Raw genomic sequence first — 24411 nt, forward strand, 5'->3', positions numbered from 1 at the left:
TTTTTGATATTATAGTATAGTCCAACACGTGAGTTGGGACTAGAAGCCGCTTCAAGTCAATGACTCTATTTGGGTTATGTAACTAGCTAGATAGGCCATGGAGAGAGAGATACAGGACCAGCATCGACAATGGACTTCTAAGTACTATCTCGCCATAGTAGCTACATATAGATAGAAGTAAGTTTAGGGTTTAAGGATTTCGAGTAGAGTGAAATTCATCAAACTTTGTACAGTAGATGTATCGTTGTGATGTGTTTGAATTTGTGTTCTTCGTTATTATGCTTGTCTGATGTATCAAAAATAAGAGATGTCTCGTGTATGGCGAAATCGGGTGGAGAGATAGAGATAAATTATCTATGTACTCAACATGTTCTTCTTTTAAAAAAAAAAAATTCTCAATTCATCTTTGAAATAAATCTGAATCCTAATAATTGACATCTTAATTCGTCACGTGACCCAATGCTGGAAATAAATCTGAACCCTAATAATTGACATCTTAATTCGTTATGTGACCCAATGACGGAAATAAATCTGAACCCTAATAATTGACATCCTAATAAATGACGGAAGTACGCAGTTTTTTAATGTTTGCTTACGTCCCCCAGAGAGAGCAAATCAATCAAGACTAATTCGTCAGCCAAGACGTAATTATTTCATACACAATCCCTATTTATATTGGACAGTCTCCACCTTAATCTCCTCGTCAATCCTCTCACATCCACATACCACTTATCTTCAAAGAATTTCTTCAAACCTCGTCCATGGCACCTCCACACTTCCTCCTCGTGACCTTCCCCGGTCAAGGCCACATAAACCCTTCCCTCCAATTCGCCAAGCGTCTCGTGCGTGTTGGCGCTCGGGTGACCTTCGCCACCGCCATTCGTGCCTGCCACGGCATGGCCGAGTCGAAATCTCCGCCCGAGGGGCTATCCTTCGCCAGCTTCTCTGATGGCTATGACGACGGTCTCAACGAAGGGGACGATCTCGAGGTATACATGGACGAGCTCAAACGACGAGGACCGGAGACTTTAAGTGACCTCATTGCCTCTAACCATGAGAACGGTCGGCAATTCTTGGGTGTATTCTACACCATCCTCCTTCCGTGGGCTGCCGACGTCGCTCGTTCTCATGGCATTCCTTCGACGCTCGTTTGGATTCAACCGGCTGCTGTTTTGGACTTCTACTATTATTACTTCCATGGCTACGGGGATCTTATTCGAAGCACGGGAGACAATCCTTCGGTGCCAATCCAATTGCCTGGGTTGCCGCCTCTCATGGCCTGCGACATACCCTCCTTTTGCAATGCTAAAAATGAGTACAACTTCAGCCTCCCGATTTTCCAACGTCATTTCGAGGTACTCCTTGAGGAGGCCAATCCAAGGGTGCTGGCAAACACCTTCGATGCACTGGAACCAGACGCCATACAGGCCATCGATAAGTTTGAGGTGATTGGGATTGGGCCGCTGATCCCCTCTGCATTTTTGGACGGGCAAGATCCAGCGGACACTTCCTTCGGAGGCGATCTCTTCAAGAGCTCGAGTGGCTACATCGAGTGGCTGGACACGAAGCCAAAGGCTTCGGTGATCTACGTGTCGTTTGGGAGCATCGCTGTGCTATCGAAGCCGCAGAAGGAGGAAATGGCACGGGCACTCGTAGAGGCTGGCCGGCCGTTCTTGTGGGTCATCCGGGAAAGCGGGAAAGAAGAGAGAGAGGAGGATATATTGAGCTTCAAAGACGAACTAGAAAACCTAGGGATGATAGTGCCGTGGTGCTCGCAAGTAGAGGTTCTATCGCACCCTTCGATAGTGTGCTTCGTGACACACTGCGGGTGGAACTCAACGTCGGAGAGCTTGGTCTGCGGGGTACCAGTGGTGGCGTTCCCGCAGTGGAGCGATCAGCAGACGAACGCGAAGCTCGTCACAGACGTGTGGAGGACCGGAGTGAAGGTGACCCCCAACGAGCAAGGCATGGTGGACAGCGGCGAGATAAGGAGGTGCTTGGAGTTGGTGGTGGGAGATGGAAAGGAGGGGGAAGAGATGAGAAGGAATGCCCAGAAATTTAGGGATTTGGCAAGGGAGGCTGTGAAGGATGGTGGGTCTTCGGACAAGAACCTTAGGGCCTTTGTGGACGAGGTCATAGAAGCGTCCAAGTGAATAATCTATGGTGTCAGCAGCAAACGTAGTGCTTTCTTGGCGTTTTCTTGAGGGACTTTTAGCGAATGCACATGTTTATGGCTTTTATGTATACTTCATTTGGGCATGGAGTCGTAGCTTTGTTGTTTTGGACAATTTTTGTCCTATCTAGGTGTCATTTTCTCTGTTTTATCCTTTCCCATTCTGCATTGTGGACTGGAGAGATGCTGAGAAATCTCTACTCGTTTAAAAGTGTCGCCCCATATTTCTTCTATTTCAGCCCATCATATCTTCTGTTGCTAAGTCTTGAGTCTTGATGGTAGGATCCGTTGAGAAACAAGAACGATAAAGACGTATTTTGGGGTAATTTTTTCATCTTCTCTTTTTCTCTACTTTCACTTTGTACATATATGCATTTATCATACAAAAACGGAAAGAATAAGCAAGATTATAACGATTACACTCTCCTACTTTATCTCCGAAAGATCCTGATTGAATCAATTCAAATCAAGGTTAAAGATAAAATCGTATCTTTCTCCAACACTCCCCATCAAGTCTGGTGCATAGATATCTTGGATGCCCAACTTGTCAAGTGAATTGTAAAAGATCCTACTCGATAAAGCCTTCGTTAGTATATCCGCAGCCTGATCTTCCGATTTTACATACGGAAACCGAACCACCTTGGTAAGCTTAATGAAATGGCAATCTACTTCAATATGTTTTGTACGATCATGCTAAACAGGATTATGAGATATATCGATGGTCGCCTTGTTGTCGCAAAACAACTTCATCTCTGACATAGGAGTATAACCAAGTTCCGTCATTAATCTCTTAAGCCATAGAAGTTCGCAAAGACCTTGTGCATTCCCTCGAATTCCGCTTCCGCACTTGATAATGCTACAATATTTTGCTTCTTGCTCCTCCAAGTAACTAAGTTTCCTCTGACAAAAGTAAAATATCCTGAAGTTGACCTCCTATTAGACACACTCCCACCCCAGCATCCATAAACCCCTCAATTTCAAGGTGTCCATTCTTCAAAAAACGAATTCCTCTTCCTGGAGCTCCCTTCAAGTAGCGCAAGATTCTTATCACAAAGATCCATATGATCTTCACTAGGGCATGCATGAATTGACCAACAACACTCACAAGATAAGCAATATCAGTGTCGATATATGGCGTATAAATTAATTTTCTCACCAACCTTGATACCTTTCTTTGTTAGTTGGTATCTGATATGGATCCTCCCAAGTCTATGGTTCCGCATAACCGGAGTGTCTGGGCTTACAATCTAGCATCCCCACTTCCGCTAATAAGTCCAACACGTACTTCCTTTGTGAGAGAAATATTCCACCTTTAGATCGTGCCACTTCTATTCCTAGGAAGTACTTAAGTCCCCCTAGGTTTTTCATCTCAAATTCTGACGACAGTCTTTCTTGGAGTTTAGAGATTTCCTCTGAATCATCCCTGTAATAATCATACTATCAACATAGATAATCAATACAGCTTATTTTTTCCTAACAACGCCTTAAGAATAATGTGTGATCTCGCACCACCGTGAATGTACCCATATTTCTTCATTGCCGCACTAAACCGGCCAAACCAAGCACGGGGTGATTGTTTCAATCCATATAAAGATCGTTCTAGCTTGCACCAATCCAGCCGTGAAGGAAAAGTGTACCCAAAGCTGGAATATCCATATAAATTTCTTCTTCGCATCGCCATGAAGGAACGCATTCTTGACATCAAACCGATGCAAAGGGCCAATCTAGATTCGCCGCTAAAGACAAAGAAGACCCGAACAAGGTTAAGTTTTGCGACTGTGGGAAAACGCCTCTTTGATAGTCTACCCCATATGTCTCGTGTATCCCTTCGCTTACTAGCCGTGCTTTGTATCTCTCGGACGGAACCATCCCCTATATACTTAACCGTGAAGACCCATTTACACCCCACCATCTTCTTCCCTTCGGTAACTTCATCAACTTCCAAGTCTTATTCTTTTGCAACGCCTCCATTTCCTCCTCCATCGCCTGAACCCACTTAGGATCTTCCAAAGCCTCTTGCATCCCACTGGATGTGAACTCAAGATACATTCAACACAAACGCCTTCAATGGTTCTGATAGTATCCTCGTCGAAACATAGTTTGCAATAGGTACTTGGATTTCTTCCCCCAACATCAGGTGAGTATCGGTACAGGAGGCTTGCCCCTATTATGTCCTCGTTTGATAACTTATATCCCACGTATATATCAAAATCATCAAGCAAACAAGATGGAGTAGTAGAGAAAATTACCTCGTGGATATTCTCGTGAGATGAGTCGATTTGGGTGTCAAGAGAGAGGGGATTTTGTATATTTGGTTCTCAATGTTCTTATATATTTCGGTTCTTATACATCCATAACTATCGATTGCAGAGCTTGCTCATTGTCACCATTTTTGTGACATTCCGAATTTTGGCCCATTTTTGGGATTTATAAAACGGGTATTTCGTCACAGCGCTTATATAAGCAAAAATCTCGCCCGGAACCGATCACTCCCTGCTATTATTTTTAAATCTTGAGATTTCGCTAGAATCGCATTCGATCGAATTTGGTCAGTCATATTTAGACCTCGAACTTGGCAATGATTTTCGAGTTTCGGATCTAAATAAATTGGACTGGTCAATATTATCATAGCCAGCTGGGAGATTGTCAGTAACAAATTGGAAAAATGGGAGTTTTTGACCTGGTGCGTAATTTGACTAGTAAACCCCTCGCTATAGTTTGATTTAATTAATTCGCCTTTCGTTCCTTTTTATATATGGCGCTTATTTTTGACGGCAGAATCGCTTTCTTGCTTAATGTCGGCCATCTGATCGCATTTAATATTTCAATCGCGGACCGTTAAATCGATATTTAGCTTTGAACCGTGTCCGTTAATTCGCGCTCGAGGATAAATATTAACTTTTTCTCTCTCTCTTCTCTCCTCTCTCCTCTGCCGCGCCGCCCGTCCCCTTCCCCGCGCACGTTTCTCTCTCTCTCTCTCTCTCTCTCTCTCTCTCCTTTCTTTTCTTCTGGCCGCACGTCTCCTCTGCATGCGTCCTGTCCACGCCCATTCCCCAAGCAGACCAACCCCTTCCCCTTCTGACACTCTCTCTCTCTCTCTTCTCTCCTCTTCCTTTCTCTTCTTCTTTCTCTTCTTCTTCTTCTTCTTCTTCTTCTTCGGCCCGACTGTCTCCGTCCGTTCCGGTTCTGCTCGCCGACCGCCGCTCGAGCCCACCGTCGTGTCGTGCCGCCCTGCCACCGTCGCCCGCAAGCTCCGCCGCCGTCGCGCCGTTCGCCAGCCGCCCTGATCGCCCCTCGCCGGCTTGCCCGCGGGGCGCGCGCAGCAGCGCAGCGAGCTTGCCGCCGCTACTCGTCACCCCGGCGCCTGCCCAGCTCGCCGGCGCATCGCCCAGCCACCGCCTCCGCCCCGTCGACGCCGCGAGACCAGCCGCCAACCCCTTGCCTCTCCCCTCCCCGGTCTCCTCCCTGTTCGGTTCTGCCCGAGCCGAGCCAGCTCGCCGCGCCGCGTCGCCAGCTCGCCGCGCCGCGTCGCCAGCTCGCCGCCGCCGCTCCGCCGTGCAGCTAGCCGACCGTCGCCGCCGCCGCCGGTCCGCTGCCTCCCTCAGCCTCCGTCTCCCCTCTCCTCCTCTTCCTCTCCCTCCCTCTCGTTCTCTGTCTCTCTTTCTCTCACCCGACTGGCCTCTCCTCCCAGCACGCTGCCGCCACGCCTGGCCGTCGCCGCCGCGTCACCGCCGCCGCTGGTCGCCGCCCCGACCAGCCAGCTAGCCCCGGCCGACCAGCTCGGACCGTGACCAAGCCGCTGTCGCGCCCGTTGCCCACGCCCGCGCCCGCTGCCGCGCCCGTGCTCGTGCCCGCTGCCGCGCCCGTGCCCGTGCCCGTGCCGCGCCTTGTGCCCGTGGCCGAGGGCTGTGCCCATGGCCGAGCGCCATGGCCGAGCCCCGCGCCCGTCGCGCCCTTGCCCGTGCCGAGTGAGACACTGTTCACCTGGGCCATTTTAGGCCCGAGCCGATTTTCTCCGCCAAAACCAAGTAAGTGACTTCCTATTCCTTATTTGTGACTACGTATTTTTTGCATTTACAGACAAGGCTTGCATCGGTTAGGAATTAAATTAGGCATGGGCTAATTTGACCGATTGTGCTCAATTTGTGAATTATTGTGGCGGTAATTGTGTGGCTAATCTAGGGATTGATCGAGATAATTGTCGTGCCATGCGAATCGATTAACTGAATGAACGTTGACTTGAATGTCGAATCGCGAACTTGTGATTTGAAATTGGGATGATTGAGGTGTATATTTGTGGCTATTGTGTGAGTCAATGATCGGCTTATCGTGGTGAAGTGGAATTGATAATGAATGTAACCGATTAAGGTCGGGTTGGTGGAATATTGTGGTGAGCATGCCTTGAATTTAATTGGTACGGCTTGTGAGAATTTCGATGTGTTGTGGTGCATGTGCATGAGAAAAGCCCGGATTGATCGGGAGTGGCCGCTAACCCGAGGCGAGGTTACGGGTGTGGCGAGAAAGGCATGACTGCACCCGAGGCGTAGGTTACGCGGTCAATGGAAGGGAAAAATGTCCCGAGGCGTGGTTACACGGACCGAGCCCGGCTTGATCTCGAGGGCCGAGCCTCGAGGCGAAGGGCGCGGCCGTGAGATTGGGCCCGAGGCGCAGCGGGCGCGGCAAGGTGAAAGGACCTGGGAGGTCGTGGAAAGTTGTTCGACCACGATGCGAGTTGTGTGATTGAATTGATTGAACCGGAGGGATCAAGCAATTGAATGTGTGATTGAATTGGTGGGATTGATTGAGTGCCACAGTGGTTGGCGTTTGATTGATCGTGATATGTTGCGTAGTTAGTATTATTGTCTTGTCGCGATTTGACTAACGTGCAGAGTTTACATGGGTTCGATGGTGAGGTAAGTATAAGGATGCGATTTTATTTTATATGTTATGGGGTAGATTGCATGTACGACTTGTCTAGGTACGCATTGGCCTACGGGGTATGGGGTTGCTTATTGAGACTCGTTCTCACGGTTATTATATAACCATTTCGATCCGCGACCGTAAGTGATGGGAGACGCCGGTAAGGGTGTCTCGTGAGATCGAGGACGGGTCGAGTGTCCCGTATTTTGAGTTTTTGTAGAGGAGTTAAGTTCGCGAACCATTGTCCCTTTGATGAGCATTGTATGTATTTGCCAAGTGTAAGAATTACGCTTATTGTTTTGTGCTATTGTTACCCCTTGTCATTATTAATTGTCCTGGTTGTTTCTATTTGCCGCGTGCCTAATCTCTCGATGTTTGGGTTGGTCATGGGCGACGCGTCCCGGGACGTCGTACTCAATGATCGACCATCGCATGGGATGATCGCGCGCTCGAGCAGGTGCGGGGCGTGACAATTTTCCACTAGTTGCTTTTCATTTTCTCGCGATATTCTCACGGTTGTTGCTCATTTATGGGCTGCACCTTTGCGCTTCCTTCCGTCCTCCAGACATGACACCACCAACTTGCCACCAATTCACACTTTCTTCCTCTATCTCCCCCTGAAAGGAAGAATTGGTGCTCGGATAGAAAAAATTTGAGTCAACAAACATGACATCCATTGTTACATAGGTTCTTTTAGTAGCCGGATGATAGCAACGATAACCCTTCTAATGTGTACCATATCCCAAGAAAACACATCGAACCGCACAGGGATGGAGTTTGGTTCGGTGAGTCTTTGAAATATGGACATAAGCAACACACCCGAATACTTAAGGGGAAATAAGCAAGACAAGATGGTAAGGTAGCATGTAGACAAAGACTTGCAGAGGTGTCTTGAAATCCAATACCTTGGATGGCATTCGGCTTAGGAGGTGAATAGCGTCGCAACCGCATTGTCCGCAAACGTTTAGGAACGTGACCTTCAAAGGAGAAGGGCATGAGCAATTTCTAAAATATGTTCCGTTCTTCCGCTCCGCTACTCCATTCTCGTGTGGTGTGTGAGCACATGACGTCTCATGCAATAGACCATGTTCTTGAAAATAGTCCTTAAGCCGCGCATTAATGTACTCTCCACTATTATCACTTCTTAAAATTTGTAACTTTCCACCAAACCGTGTTTGCACCATTTTATGAAACACCCAAAAACATTAGCCACCTCATCCTTATGTTTCAAGAAATAGAGCCAAGTCATTCTCGTGCAATCATCCACAAATATAACAAACCAGCGATATCCCGAAACTCAGAGAATTGGAGAAGGCCCCCAAACATCGAATAGACTAAGGAAAACGCAACGCTACTCTTATTCAAACCGATTGGAAATGGCACACAATGGCTTTTGGCCAAAATACAAGTCTCGACATTGAAAACTGGAATCTGTAAATTAGAAAATAATTCAGAAGTAAATGTTTCATATAGCCAAATGAAGGATGCCCCACCGGCGATGCCATAGCTAGATTTGCTTCTCTTTGCTACTAGATAAGCCTCGCACTTGGTGCACCCTCCCATAACTGAAGTCATCCAAATAATAGAGCTCTCTTAGTACCACGCCCAATTATCTCCTTCGTGAGAATATCCCGAAAAAGACAAAATTGTGGATACATCAAGATAACACAATTCAAATCTTCAGCGCTTGCCCCACTCATATTAATTTCGTGGACAAAGATGGTACAAGTAAAGTATTCAATAGTGATATAGAAGAGGAAATAGCAACAGTTTTGGTCTCGGTCACTGGATATACAATTCCATTAGCATTTGAAATATTCTGCCGCCTAGGTTTAGTATAACCGACAAAATCATCTCAGTTGTGAAGGTCATATAATCTGTTGCACCTAAGTCAATAATCCATTGACTACATTTATCTCGAGAATTACTAATGAAAGCATGACCATAATTACCTTCACCTCCAAAGTGATTGATTCACCTGTCTTGATTCTACCCGTGGCATCGTGATAGCCGAGCCTCCCGCGAACAAGTGATGCCTTCCCTGTTTCACCATTCGTTGCAATCTCTACTTGTTTGCGTGCTTTCAGCTCCTTCCACCAATTAGGATACCCAATCAATTTGAAACACATCTCCGGCATGCTTTGCACTCCCACAATTAGAGCAACCTCCAACTACCTGTCGAGGAAGGTTTGTTTCTCAATGCTCCACCTTGGCCGACCTCCTCTTGTCAAACCACCCGCTTTGTCATTTGTAATGTTGGTATGTCCCGAGTTCGGTCGAAGATCCGCATTCCCGCCTTGCCTCCTCGAGACACCATAGCCAGCAGCATGTGTGGTGGTATCTTCGTGTGCTAGCATCACACTCGCGTATGTCTTCCTCGTTTTGACACGAGCATAGGCCTCGCCAACTCGTGGGAAAAGGTCGCATTTGAAGCACGTCCGCTCGAACTTTATCCAAGCGGCCATCCAACCCGTCAAGGAAGATATAGACCCGATCTTCTTGAATAGCCGAATTATGTCGCTCGATATCAACAGTGGCAAATCATCGACCCGGCACTAAAATCAATTTCTCTCCACAAACCCCCGCAGTTGTTGTAGTATGCCTCAATTGATTCTCCTCCTTGTCGCATCCGAGCAACACGCCTTCAAGTCATAAACCCGGAGGCATGTCTGGCCAAAGAAAGTCGCTGCAATCGCATCCCAAATAGATTTCGGCTTGTTGGGAAGCGAATGAAATTGCCAATCAATGCCGGATCCATGGAGTTGATAAGCCATCCTTTCACGCAAACAAGTCTTCTCGTTTTCCACTTCGAAAGCCAGGATCTCGTAGGCAAAGCCGGCCGAGGAAAGTCTCCGTTGATATATCCTAGTTTGTCTTTGCTTCGGGATGTACATCTCGACAACCCGAGACCACAATCCATAGTTGGCTCAATCCAATTTAATCGCAACTGAGAAGAAACCGCATCATTCTCGCTGTGTTGGTGATGGAAGAGGAGGGTTCGCTTTGCTGGGCGAGTGAGAATCGAGTTAACTTTGGCAATCGATTCTCCAAAAGAGCTTCTGTGGTCGATCCCCCGGTTCGATGGGGAATCATTGTTCCGTAGGGTTCGATCCGACATGGATCCAAGTTTAATCGCGCATCAAAGATGAAGAAGATTGGGTAAGACGCGCGCGGACGACGCAGCTGGACCGCCGTAGTCGATGATTGACGTACAGCACTCCCAAGCGATCAAAACCTGCGCTCCGATACCACGCCGGTAAAACAAGAACGACGAAGACGTATTTTGGGGCAATTTTTCATCTTCTCTTTTCTTTACCTTCACTTTGTACATATATGCATTTATCATACAAAAAGGAAAGAATAAGCAAGATTACAACGCTTACACTCTCCTACTTTATCTTCGAGTATCCTTGATTGAATTAATTCAAATTAAGGTTAAAGATAAAATCGTATCTTTCTCCAACAGGATCTGCCACCAATGGTAAAAACATTTCTCAGGTACAGAAGAATTATGATGTCTTGATTCTTTTCAATTATCCATATTGGTAGTAATGAAATATGAAATACTCGATAGTTATATCTTCTTCCATCTTAAACTTCGACGGGAAACAAGAGGTTCGTGGTTTCAATGAGGGCCAGGGTTTATGGTGTATGTTAAAGCATTCGTGTCTCACTCATGCGCTTGCTAGGAGGTCGCAGAGTGGGTTGAATCACGGCGGGCACCGGCGAGGGTGACGTCATCGTTGGTATAGACAAAAGGCCGACTGCCGAGGACCAAAAGCGAGCGTGGGAGTTCATAGAGGCTTGTAAATTTGAGGGTCATCGCTAAAGATGAATAATTGGAAAATGGACCCCATGCGTGAAGTGCTGTGATTGCGGAGGTGATAAAGGATGAATGATTGGGATCTTCCCTTCTTCTTTTTTTAATTTTAGGGACCCACCTACGAATTTGCGTGGTTACTCTTTCTCTTGTACAACATTTCATTTTCTTTAATATTGTGGGACAACTCTCGTGTACTCGTACAATGACTGACGTACCATGTTAGAAATATAGCTATGCTTGTAATATCTTTTTTTATTTTTTTTTGTATAAATCAAAACCATATAGTCCATGGATGCGCCATGTTTTACAAAAGCTTCATGCGCAAATGAAGGAACAGTCTCATTAGATTTCACAAATGCAAAATTTTTCAAAATTCACAAGCAATGGCGTAATTAATCTAAATTTTTTTTATCTTAATCTCACCGTGAAAATAAATCGTCCCACCTCTTTATTTTCAAACTCCCCCGATTCTCTCCCTTCTTTTCTTTTAAACCACACAACCGTGCAACTCTTGATGGCAGATGGTGGATTGAGCCATTTGGTGAAAGCCAACAGAGAATAGTCTTCTTCTTAAATGAATGAAGAACATTTGGTAAGAGTGTACTATATGCTTTTTCTTTTTCTTTTTAAATAATTATTGATGAGACTTTCGTTTTGGCGTGAACCTCCACGAGTCGAAGCCAAGTCCAAATTTGCTTCCATTATTGGTACAATTATTTATTATTAAGATAGTTAATGTGAGTTCGCATACATTAATTTAAAGTAACAATTTTGTACTCATTGAGAAGGACTATCAAACAAATTCTTCGTCGGTCACTGAGTTTATATGTGCATCTCTATTACTTTGAATCATGAACATACGTATATTTGCCTCGTAGAGTGAAAAATAATTTGCTAAATAATCAATCGATTCAATCTCAAATATGCAATATTTGAGGGTCGAGTATGCAGGCAATGAACCATGTTAGATTGATGTTGTTCACATTGCCAAAATACTTATTGAATTTGGTCTTCATTCTGCAAACATTATGTCCTCATTCTTACAATATTTGTCAATCATCGCATGAACCCCATAGACATTTTTCGCCATATCATTACTAGTGACGTAAGAAGAACCCGATACTTTTAAAGTTGTATCATATAACAACTTCAAGAAAGGAAGAAACCGACGGGTATATTCCCAATCATCACTAGTAGACAACCCACTCACCTTGGAAAGCTTTTCAACAAATTTGCTATCTTGAATATCTAATAAGATAAAAGCCTTTTGAAGCTTCAAAGCCCCTTCCAACATTATGCATGTTGAGTTACAATGAGTCTCCACATCCAAACATACAAGAGTCTTGGACTCGATATTTTCTAACTCAATGCACCTCTTAAACCGTTGTAGCATTGCAAAAGAAGACTTCACATAACGTACAGCTGAGCGTATTCTAATAATGGAATCATCTATATCTTTCAAACCCTCTCTCACAATTAAACTCAATATGTGAGCACTACATCTCACGTGGAGTAACTCACCTGTCAATATTAGAGTGTTCCAAGAGTTAAGTCTCTTTTTCAAGTATTAAACTTCTAAGTCATTTGAGCTTGCATTATCCATGGTGATAGAAAAAATATTTTTAATCCCCCAACCAGTCAAGCATTTCTCAACCGTTTTTCCTATTATCACAGTAGAATATCCCGAAACTTGACAGAAATTCAAAATTTTATTTTGCAACTTCCAATCAGCATCTACAAAATGAGTAGTGAGACACATGTAACTCAAATTTTAACAAGAGGTCCATGTGTCAGTTGTGAGACAAACCCTTGGAGATGTATCGGAAAAATATTTTTTCAATTTGCTTCTTTCCTCCAAGTATAACTCATAACAGTTATGCCTCAATGTGTTTCATGAGGGGATTAAAAACTTCGGCTTGATTCTACTCACGAATTGCCATAATCCCTCATTTTTTACAAACTTGAAAGGTAATTCACCAATAATAAACTTGCCCACTAGGCCTTTTTGACTAGCATCTTGGTCCAATTTTCATGGACCAAATGAACTAGAACTACCCCCAACAAGTTGATCCAAAGCATTTTTTGCCTTTTCTCCATGTTCACATATGGATATTTCTTACATCTACCTAATTGATTACACATCGCACTAGTCCCTTGACTACTGAAACAATCAATAAGAGCCCCCACAATATAAACATTCGGCTTTGTCTTGGCTATTGTTTGTCTTGTTAAAGTATTCTCACACAAAAAATCTCATCCTCCTCCTATTTGTACTAGAAGACTCACTCGTTGAAGACATCTATCAATCATTTTATCTAGGACAGTTAGAAACTGAAATTATTATTACAATAAGATATAATGTGTCAAATCAATATATATGATTTAAGTGGATGCGTCAATTTATCAAAACTTGTCAAAGTATGCTTGATATGGAGAAAATTACAAAAACAGTCCTAAACCTATTGTAATTATGTCAATTCAATCATAAATCTTTTTTTTTGTTAATTCAGTCCATCCGGTCAATTTTAACTAGTCGGCACTAACGTGGACGCTAGCCGACGCTGGCCCTCTTGCCGACGCTGACATGGCAATTTTTAAATATTTTTTTCGATTTTTTATATTTTTTTCCTTTTCTTCTTTCCCTCGCGGCCGATCGGGTGACCGGCCAAGGATGACAGGCCATTGGTGAGGCCCCTCGCCGGCCTAGCGAGGGTGAGCCTCGACCTCGCCATCGAGGGCCGAGGTTGGCCTTACGCGACCTCCCCCAATAGGCAGGTTGTACCAAAAGGCCGCTCGACCTCATCTGCTACGGGTCGCCATGGCCACTCACCTCGCCGTCGCCCGGATCCGTGGCAACAACGAGGGCGAGTAGCGGCTATGGCGAGGCCACTCAACCTCGCCCGGACGGGAGGAGGCTAAGCGGCCTCACCATGGCCGCCTGCCGACTCCGACGCAGTGAGGTCGGCCATGGTAGAGCCGAGTGCCTCGCCACAAATCTAGGCGAGGCCGTATGGCCTTGCCATGGCCGCTGCTCGACCGATCTTGGCGGGCGACCAAGGTCGAGGCTCGCCCTCACAAATGCAGCGTGACACCACAATGCCGCCCTAAGCTTACCAAAGGGAAGAAGAAAAGAAAAAAAAAAAAAAAAAATTCGAAATAAATAAAATTTATATATAAAAATTACGACGTCGGCTAGAAAAATAATGGCCCACCCCAAAACCGCCAAAATTGATCGAATGGATCGAATTGTCACAAATACAAAAGGTTTAGGACTGAATTGACAAAAAAAATGTTTAGGATTGAATCAGCACAATCATAATAGGTTTATGACCGTTTTGGTAATTTTATCCTTGATATGCTAATGAAGGAAGTTTCCTCTTATTTGTCTTACTGTCATACATTTACCAATCATCTCTATCGTAAACAACCATTACATGCTTCGCATCATACTCCCATGTGAAATAACCTATTCAACATAAACAAGCCGAATTCGACCCAAAAAAAAACATAAACAAGCCGAAGCAAAACGGATTCAAGAAAAAAACATAGGACGTGGCAATAATGGAAAAGAAATCAATCTTTTCACCTTCCTTGATATTGAGGAGTGTGAACCAGTAACAAACCAGAGCAAAGCAAAAGAGCAAAGAGCTAGAGAGATTTAAAGCTGAATTCGACCAAAAAAAAAAACATAAACAAGCCGAAGCAAAACGGATTCAAGAAAAAAACATAGGATAATGGCAATAATGGAAAAGAAATCAATCTTTTCACACCTTCCCAATGCTCGCACATTCGAGCAATCATTCAGTCTAAACAGTCACTCGCGTAGTCAAGATCCTCATGGATTTACTTCATTTGGGCGATTCTGCTAATTAAGATGCTAAATTTCCATCAGTTAAAACCAGGGAACACAAATTAAACCTTTGAAGATTAGCAAACTACTTAATCCAGCCGAAAAATCAGCACAATTTCTCTCAAAAAGAAATTCCAAAACTTGAAAAATAGAGAGATTTCTGCAATACACATCACACGAAAATATGTAATTTTTCAATGAGACAATATCCATTCAGTATATTTGATTCACAAATTTGTTAAAGTAGTGCAATTCATGAACACAAGAGATGGATGATCATTAAATTGAGACAATAGAACTCCCAAGGCACAAACCCTAAACCCTCCCAGCTAAATATTCTTCCGGACAAACAAAAGGAAAAGAAATCATACGTGAACAGACTCCGAATAGTCACCGGATTGTCACTTCTTCTTAGGGAAAGAGTCGCCGAACCCACCCACAACAGTGAGCGCATATAGAGAGAGAGATTCATACATGGGCACTAACCACTCACGCACCCGAGAGAGAGAGAGAGAGAGAGCCAATAGCAAGGGAGCGAGTTCCTTCGCAGCACGTTCATGGCGGCAGATGAACAGAGAGTTTGCCGGCGACTGCAACGGTGATTAGGCAAGCACTGAGCCAACATGGGCGGCGGAGTTGTGACTTGAGTACCCAAGAGTTCGCTTTGCAGGTTTTGTGGAGAAGAAGTAATGAGATATAGAGATAGAGAGCGATTCGAAAGAGACCAAAGATAGAGAACGAATTTTAGGGCTTCTCAATTTAGGGTTTGTGAAGTCGGAAGCAACTTAGCGTGAATTTATATTTTGACGGTTCGATTCAGTCCGAATCGAACCAAACTGATAAAATCCGAACCGGCAAAAATAAATGTGATTTTTTTCATTATCCGAACTAAAATTGAACCGAATCGAACCGAACCGAACCGAAAATGCAAGAAATTTCGGCTTGGTTCAGTTCATTTTCCGTTTCTATTCTGACACCCCCTAGCTCAATTAGTCTTCCAAAAGATTATGTTGGCCTTGCTAAGGATCAAAATGGCCTTGCGCAAGTTGCCCAGTGGCAGTCATGGGTTGGCCGGCCTAAAGCTGTGAAAAATAATCTTTTCTTGAATTTCAAGTATGCATTTTTCTTTTTTGACTTTTGACTTAATTTTGTCCACCGGTTTCTCCCTTACCCGTTTGATTGCCCCAACTTTCGTGCCCAAGAAAGCTCACGACCCAAATTCTCTAGAAATGCAGTCTGAATTTAAAAAAAAAATGTTGGGAATGTGCATTCTTGTGAATCGAGCCAAATGAACAATCGAGATAAAAAATCACAATATTTCCCTCAAGAAAACTTCGATCAAAGTAATTCTTGAGATATTGTACAGTTCACAACTAGACTTAAATGATATCATTATCAGATCTGCAAAAATCGTGATTTTTAAACCCTTCGAAATTGGACAGTCACAGTTAAAAGTTATAATATCCAACTAATCGGCCGCCAATTTGGTTAAATTGGGTGTAGTAGGAAATACAGAGCACAAATCAATAATACCTTCGGATTTAGATTTTGATAGAGATTACTTTTAGTAAAAAATTAGTTCAAAAATTAAGTGTCTACGATTATCCTCATTGACAAAAATTAATGTAGATATTTTTATATATTATTCTTCTTCGTTGTTAGATGTTTAGACTCATTACTTTAAAAAATGACCTTGCTTGATGATTAAAAATTAATTAGTTAACTTTTTTTTTTGGTAAAAAATTAGTTAACTTTTGAATTGGTTATCAATGTATATGTGTAGATTCCAATGCATAAAATTATAAATTCGTGAGTCTTATTCTCAGGAATGATTTTTAACACTCAAAAGTACCGTTGGATTCGTGATTCACAAGCCCCTACTCTTACTATTGAAAAACGAGCACATATGTGGCAATATTAGGATGCCAAAAGTACACAAATTAGACATGTCGACTTTTTTTTTTTGTTTCGAGCAATCTCTTCGTTACGAGTATATTGATATTTAACGTTTGGTCTCTACAAGTTGAATATAATTTCATTAAATGCTTTCTCGTGACGATAAATAAGTTACGGCTAAACTTATAAAAGTAAAACTCAACTCCCACCTCACTCTCCTCCCAAACATGAAATCACGAGTCCATCGCCGGCGGCCTACCATGGATAGGACCGGGGCGGGACCTACTTAATTATCGGCATGGCAGGCGGGTCTGGCCGGGGCTAGGTCATGCCGGGTGCCAAGATACGCTACCTCTTCTTACTTTTGAACACTTTTGCTCAATGACAAAAGAAAAAGAAGTCCAATCTTCAAAGTGAAAGCCACTAGTTGGCCCACGTTTAGATTTGTTAAAACGTCCCATCATGAAGACTAGGAGAGTAATGGGTTCAATCTAATTCCACTAAAGTCATCGAAATCGATAAGTCCGTTTGACATCATCATAAACCATTCATCACACCAGAGAGAAAGAGAGAGAGATGAACAACCAACACTTCCTCATCGTCTCCTTCCGTGGTCAGGGTCATCTTAATCCTACCATACAACTCGCCAAGCGCCTGGTATGGGCCGGCGCACGCGTTACCTACGCCACCGCAGTCGACGGCCGAAACTTAAGGACCATCAAGACCCCCATTTCAATGGAAGGCTTATCGCACACCTCCTTCTCCGTCAACGACGATGATGCCGGCGAACCGTCCTCCTACGAAGACAGGATGCGTGAAATAAGGCAGGTAGGTTCCCGAAACTTAAGAGAATTGATCGTTAGCTTATCTGAGAAGGATCGACTGGTCACTTTCTTGATCTACACCGTCCTCCTCCCGTGGGCGGCCGATGTGGCTCGAGATCTCGGCTTGCCTTCCGCTTTTCTTTCTATTCAATCGGCTGCCGTGTTTGCTATATATCACCACTACTTCAACAGTCAGAGTGGTTTATATGAAAGCAGTATAAATGAGCCTCCAACTTCAATCTCATTGCCTGGTTTACCGCCTTTGGCACCTGAGGACTTGCCTTCATTTCTCTCACCTACCGATCCAAATTTCCCCATTGTACCAACCTTTCAAGAACACATCCTAACCCTTGAAAAAGAAACCGACCCATGTGTTCTTTTGAATACCTTCGATGCGCTGGAAGAAGATCTGATCAAAGCCGGCATGGACAACATGAAGCTATTCGCGATCGGGCCTCTGATTCCGATGGCTTATTTGGATGATAAAGATCGTCCGTCAGATAATTCTTTCGGCTGCGACCTCTACGACTGCTCGACGGATTATCTGCAGTGGCTCGACTCAAAGCCTGCATCTTCGGTGATTTACGTGTCTTTCGGGAGTATGGTCGTGTTGAATAAAAATCAGATGGAGGAGCTTTTCCAAGGCCTTCGTGAGAGCGGCCGGCCATTCTTGTGGGTGATCCGGCCTTCCGATGCCAGTGAACAGGAAGAAGTCAACACGATGATAAAGGGAAAACTCGATGGAGATTCCGGATTGATAGTACCGTGGTGTCTGCAGGTGGAGGTCTTGAACCACAAGTCAATAGGATGCCACGTGACGCACTGTGGTTGGAACTCGACCCTCGAGAGCTTGACAGCGGGTGTGCCGATGATTGCGTGCCCGCAATTGTCGGATCAGCTGACGAATGCCAAGTTGGTCCAGGACGTATGGAAGGTAGGCGTGAAGGCGAGGGCGGATGGAGAAGGCGTTGTAGGTAGAGAAGAGATGAGGAGGTGCTTGGACTTGGTTATGGGGGCGGCACACGAGCGAGGCATGCGTGAGAATGCCTCGAAATGGAAAGCTTTGGCAAGGCGAGCGGTTAAGGAAGGCGGATCTTCGGACAACAATCTTAGGCTTTTCATGGCAGGATTGAAGTGAGAATGTTCTTGCTTTTATTGTTGTTGTGGTGAACTCACAGTCCCGGCAATGAGCAATTGCAACAGAAAAGATTTGTAGGATCCACTGAAACATATTTGCACCAAGTCTCTGCTAAAGTGTATGTGTTAGCCCCATTGTCTAGACCAATGATCATTGAGATCGATCGACCATAAAATAAGGACTGATCCGCGATTATCGGGTGTAATCCATTAATGAAAAACCTAATTAAAAATTAATGTGGTTTGGTTAGTGATTAAGTAACTCTTTCTAGCTACACTACCCACCACGAGCGCACAATTTATAATAATGGATCTCTGTATTTCAAGATATGTTTTCCAATATATAATGGTAGAAAAGAGGCTTGTGGATTGGGCTTTGGTTTTCTATCATGGGTATCGGGCCCTGCGACCTTTGTTCTTGTTTGTGATGTCCTAAGCCTTTTATGGCCATGTGTATGCTACTCTATTGTTGAGCCTTTTGGTTCATGGTACGACATTGTACTTGTTCGATTGTAAATTTAATATTGGAATAAATGAACTGAAAGTTATAAAACTCGTTACAATAGTACAATTGAATCTTAAAACTTTTAAAAAATGTAATAAAGTCTTAAAACTTGTTAAATTGATACAGTCAAGTCATATTTGTTAACTCCCTCCAATTTGACTAACAGAAAATACTGACATGACTTTTTTTATTATTATTTTTTCTATTTTAGATGACGTTGATGTTAATAAAATGAGAAACATAAGGTACTACTTTGTACGCTGACATGGCTTTTTTTTTTTATTGTAATGATAGAGAAAAGTTTTCACCGAATCATTTAAGTGCCTTCGACGACAAATTCCGACAAAAAATATTAGGTGATTTTTATAATGAAATATTTAACTACACATGGCTTTTTTATATTAAAAATGAGTCCAACGTAGACTTTTGAGGTGGCTGGCTTGTCTAAACAACATTGCACGAACCTTCTCTCAAAATAAACAGTCGTTCGTTCAACGCTTGCATTTTGTTCTCTCTCCCTCTCATTGTCCTTGAAGGTTTGAAGTCACCGGATGTCATCGCTCGCTCAATCACGTGCCGTCTCTCTCGCTCTCACTCAATCACTCTCTCCACCATCGTCATCCTCTCTCACTCACTCAATTGGTGCAAGAAAAAACTAGGATTTGGTGATTGGAGGAAAAATTAGGGCTCGGTCCTTGAAGGGAAAAATTAGGGCTCGGTTCTTGGAGGGAAAAACTTGGCACTTAGTGCTAGAGGAGGAATCTCGCAACAAGTAAAAGAAACTTGAGCCGTTTGTCTTGCTGCTGCTCTCCATTGCAAGATTCAGCTGTTAATTTTGGGAAAAACCAAATTAGGGTTTTGAATTTGGGAAAATGACTGATTGTCTAATTTAGGGTTTATATTTAGGGCAAAACATGTAGATGACGTCATTTAGGGGTATATATGTTGACTAGGCACGCCAGCGAGCCACGTTAACTGGGGCAATTAATAAAATATTGTTACGTTGGATTTTCGATTATCCAAATCGGAATTGGCACTAAAATAATCATTTTTTTAAGAGGGACTAAAGTGATCCAATGAAAAGTTTTGGCATTAAAATGAGCACTGTACAAAATATTTAACACTTTTAGTGTCATTTTTTCTAGTTTTTCTTTGGGTAAAGAAGGATCTTAGCAAAGAACCAAATCCATTGGAGAGGGAGAGAGAGCTGGAAAAGGGGAGAGGGAGGGGGGGGGGGGTTTGGTAAAATTGTTGGCAAAGCCCGTACTAATAAAAGTGCTTCACAAATTATTGGCGGCCCCATAGCGTGCACGCAACAGACGAGGGAGAAGGAGTCATTACAAAGATTGGTCCATATAGACTAATATTATCGTAGCCATTGATCATGTAATTATTTTATGTTTACGAGTTCTTTCCAAGAGGTAGGAAGAGATAGAGAGAGGGCATATACGATGATAGCGATGGTGTCTACGATGGACAATGATCAATGATGGGCAAGGAGTACACATGTAGTTGGGATTGAGGGAAGGATTGAGAGAGGAGTACACATGTAGTTGGTAAAATTGAGGGGGTGGATAGGGGCGCGGCGGTCACTGCTATTCCTAATTGAGTGGGCCTCTATCCAGTTTGGTAAAATTGTTGGCAAAGCCCGTACTAATAAAAGTGCTTCACAAATTCTTGGCGGCCACATAGCGTGCATGGAACGGAGGATGGAGAAAGAGTCATTACATAGATCGGTCCGTCTAGACTAATATTATTGTAGCCATTGATCATGTGATTATTTTATGTATACGAGTTCTTTCCTAGAGGCAGGAAGAGATAGAGAGAGGGCAGATACGATGATAGCAATAGTGTCTATGATGGACGATGATCAATGATGGGCAAGGAGTACCCATGTAGTTGGGATTGAGGGAGGAGAGGAGGAGAAGGATTAAGTCTCTGTTTGTTTCGCGAAATATGAATGATTTGAAAAATATTTTTTTAAAAATAATCACGTGTATTGTTTGCAAAAATGAATAAATGAAAAATATTTTTATTGTCTATACAAATGTTTAGACGCAAATTATTGTTAATAATGAAATTTTTTTATTGATTAATTATTTCAAATGATATAAGTAATTATTTTTACGAAAATATTTTTTAAATAATTTATTTTCGAAAACGTAGCATCAATGAGTAAGTGGGGATAAATTTTGTATATTATAAGTAAATACGTACATTTGGCATATATTTGACCATGAGACACGAGATTGAAACAAATTAGGGAAAAGAGAAGATAACGGCTCCGCCAGTCTTGACTGATGTCAAATCTTAAAATGTTTTTACCTTTCCACATATTAGAACGGTGTATTCTTATCACTAATTTCTTTCAATTATTTAATGATACAAATATTTCATGATATAAAGTGATTTTGTTTTATGTTCTAAATGTCAATTTCATGCGCACGCAGAACGCATAATTGCTGGTACTCGTGAACAAAAGTGGACACGTGAAGCGGAGGCAAAAGCCACCAAAAACCCTAAACTATATTCAAATTTTTTTTGTGACACTAAAAATCTTAAATTTGTATTTGTGTGACATATTTACCTTTTATGAAAATTCTGTCAACGAAAACCGTTAGAAATCTTTCTACATGTACGCCAGAAAGCAAACAATGTTGACATGACGCCTACGTGGCTTCAGTGAAATAAAAATGATGTTGTTTTGACTGAAGAATCATCTAACGGAATCTTGAAAAAGGGTAAATGTGTCACATAAGTACAAATTTTAGGTTTATTATGTCACGACAAAAAGTTTAGAGTAAATGTCTCATAGTGGGCATAGTTTGAAATTTTTGATGTTACAAAAAAAGTCCTGACTAAATATGTCACAGTGAGCATAATTTGAGGTTTTTTGTGACTTTTTCCTATTTACTTTCCATCTATTATTTGACAAACTCAGAATCCTTATTACATGATGTGTATTTTTTTTTATATTATCTTTAAATTAATAAAAAGTCGACAGCTCTCTCTATTTGACGCTCCGTGCATGTACATTTTGCGAGTTCACGTTTGTGTGTTTTACTCATGTCTTTCTCGTTTCCATGTATTAGTTGGTATCAAAGCCTGAAAGATCGTGGAAACTCTTATATAGTGAAAACGACTTTGGGGACAACCATCTTATTAATTTGCTGCGAAAACGACAGCCGGATGTGATAACTATGCGGTTGAAGGCATTTTGTAGAGAGACAACCGTACCGGGGTAACGAAGTGACGCCCATGGAAAATCAAGTTCATGATCTAAAATCTGTAGTCGATTACTTCGGGGATTTCTTTTTCTTGAATAATGTCATCGGACTTGTTTCTTTAAATACTACACACATGCAAAACCAATGAATTTTCATCACTGATCAGGTTGCCCCCAGTGAACAAAACGGAATGGATGGTTCAATTCGCAACGTTATGCAAGCACAACTCATCAAATTATACTACACAGTCCCCTTCTCTAAGTTGTAATGTGAATCATATGTCGGATGTTCGGCAATTGTGCAGCTCCGTTTCCTTGTAAATATTATGAAAACAAAAATAAATCCCGTAATTTGCTAATAGCTTTCCTAAAAACATGTATACTATCAGTATAATGCAGTGGTTAACCTCTATAACATCATTCTACAATTTCGATATGAAATGCAAGACATATCTATAATCCACTAAGGGATAATGACGCCATTAGTCCTTACGTTTTTGCTAAATTGTTTAATGTCATCCATGAAGTTTTTTTCGTCATATATGATCTCTAAACTTTCTAATTTTTGTTCAGCGTGCTCCTTTCGTTAGAGACTTAATAATTTACTAAAAGGGCCATTAAAGCTGTAGACTTATCTATTTTTTGTTCAATTTTATCCTTTAACTTTAGTTGTTCGTACAATTTCGTTCTTAAACTAGTTCTTTCTCTATAATAGCCTTCATTTTAACATAGCAAGGGTCATCAAATATTCTTCGAGATGAACCTAGATTACCCTTATTTAGGACTAGTAATTTTCGACACAACTAGGGGTGATCGGTTTCTAGGTGGGCCCATAGAACCGTTGTTTTTCTTTTCTTTTTATCCTCTGTGTTGAATTTGGGAGCTTACTATTTCACCTTGCGACAGTGAAACATTTTCTTCACAAATATGTATGGTATATGAATTATTGTTACGTTTCTTTCATTGTTTGAATTATTTGTTTCATTTTTCTTTTCTTTTTCTTTTGTCGATAGAAGGTGCTAGTTAACGCAATACATTGTGAAGGGACAAGTGTTACAGACTTTATGCTTAAAAGTTTAGTCATGCTTAAGAGTTTAGTCATAGATAAGTAGCATACCAAGTATTTCTTTTAGTTTTTACAGATTCGTAAGAAATTATTATAAAAAAAAAAGTCGGTCCGATCCGAGTGGGCGGTTTCACACATGAAACAGGGCACCGAACCGAAAATCACCGGTTCCAATTGAAAACCATATCGGTGCCCCCGGGAACTGCCTAGAACCGGCCGATCTATGCTATTCTTGGTTCAGTCCAATCCAAGCTATTCCTGGTCCAGGCGGTTCCTTTTGGTCACCCATTGACATGCTTTAATATATTCATATAAGCTTTTTCCTGATGAATAAAAAACATGTCTAGTATAAATTGACCCTTTTACCTGTTTATGACATGCTAGGACTCGTTTAGCAAAACAATTTAAAGTGTTCCTCGTGTGTAACACGAGATACATTTAGATATACTTATAACATGTAAACACAAGTAAGCACTTTTATGTTTTATATTTTAAATGCTTTGAGTTGTGTGATTAATTAAATTTATGTGTTACATTTGGGTTTAATTGTCATGACATAATTAATAAACTTTTTTAGTTGGGATTAAATCTAAATTTCACATTGCGTAATATAGAGAGAATAAAAAATAGTTCAAGGACTAAATTGAACAATTAAACAAAGTACGAGGATGAAATTGAACATAAATAACAATAAGTCATAAACTAAACGGAATATTTTGTTCACGTGAGCAAATTTTTTTCATGGAAAGACCACATCAAACCACTTTTTAAAGTACTGGAATGACATTGAACCATGAGCAAAAGTTCAAGAATATATATGTCATTACCCCATCCACTAGTTACATGTATAATATACCAATTGGTACGTGCAATATTTACCAGACTATATGTGTCTTCCTCAGTTAATCATATGTCTGCATATTATTTTTCTAATAATCCAAGATCATGAAAAGAGCCGAAAACCTAGAGAATCCGAGCAAACCTTGTAAGC

At 42.2% G+C, this 24411-nt stretch overlaps 2 protein-coding genes across 2 annotated transcripts; both read left to right on the top strand.

Moving 5' to 3' along the window:
* Positions 1-713: 713 nt before the first annotated feature.
* On the top strand, positions 714-2435 carry LOC115667941 (phloretin 4'-O-glucosyltransferase-like). Its single transcript, XM_030589466.2, has one exon. The coding sequence runs from the start codon at positions 762-764 to the stop codon at positions 2151-2153; it is 1392 nt and encodes a 463-aa protein (XP_030445326.2). The 5' UTR covers positions 714-761; the 3' UTR covers positions 2154-2435.
* A 14735-nt stretch (positions 2436-17170) lies between these two features.
* LOC115664228 (phloretin 4'-O-glucosyltransferase-like) lies at positions 17171-18758 on the top strand. The gene has a single exon (XM_030586175.2). It carries the CDS (start codon positions 17239-17241, stop codon positions 18622-18624), a length of 1386 nt encoding a protein of 461 aa, XP_030442035.2. The 5' UTR covers positions 17171-17238; the 3' UTR covers positions 18625-18758.
* Positions 18759-24411: the final 5653 nt, after the last annotated feature.

Source organism: Syzygium oleosum, unplaced genomic scaffold (assembly GCF_021117445.2).
Source record: "Syzygium oleosum isolate NSW1041296 unplaced genomic scaffold, Sole_v2.1 Sole_v2.01, whole genome shotgun sequence".
Taxonomy (NCBI): Eukaryota; Viridiplantae; Streptophyta; class Magnoliopsida; order Myrtales; family Myrtaceae; genus Syzygium; species Syzygium oleosum.

Excerpts from the sequence above, each read along its gene's own strand:
- LOC115667941 (XM_030589466.2), top strand. The coding sequence starts at position 762 with ATGGCACCTCCACACTTCCTCCTCGTGACCTTCCCCGGTCAAGGCCAC.
- LOC115664228 (XM_030586175.2), top strand. The coding sequence starts at position 17,239 with ATGAACAACCAACACTTCCTCATCGTCTCCTTCCGTGGTCAGGGTCAT.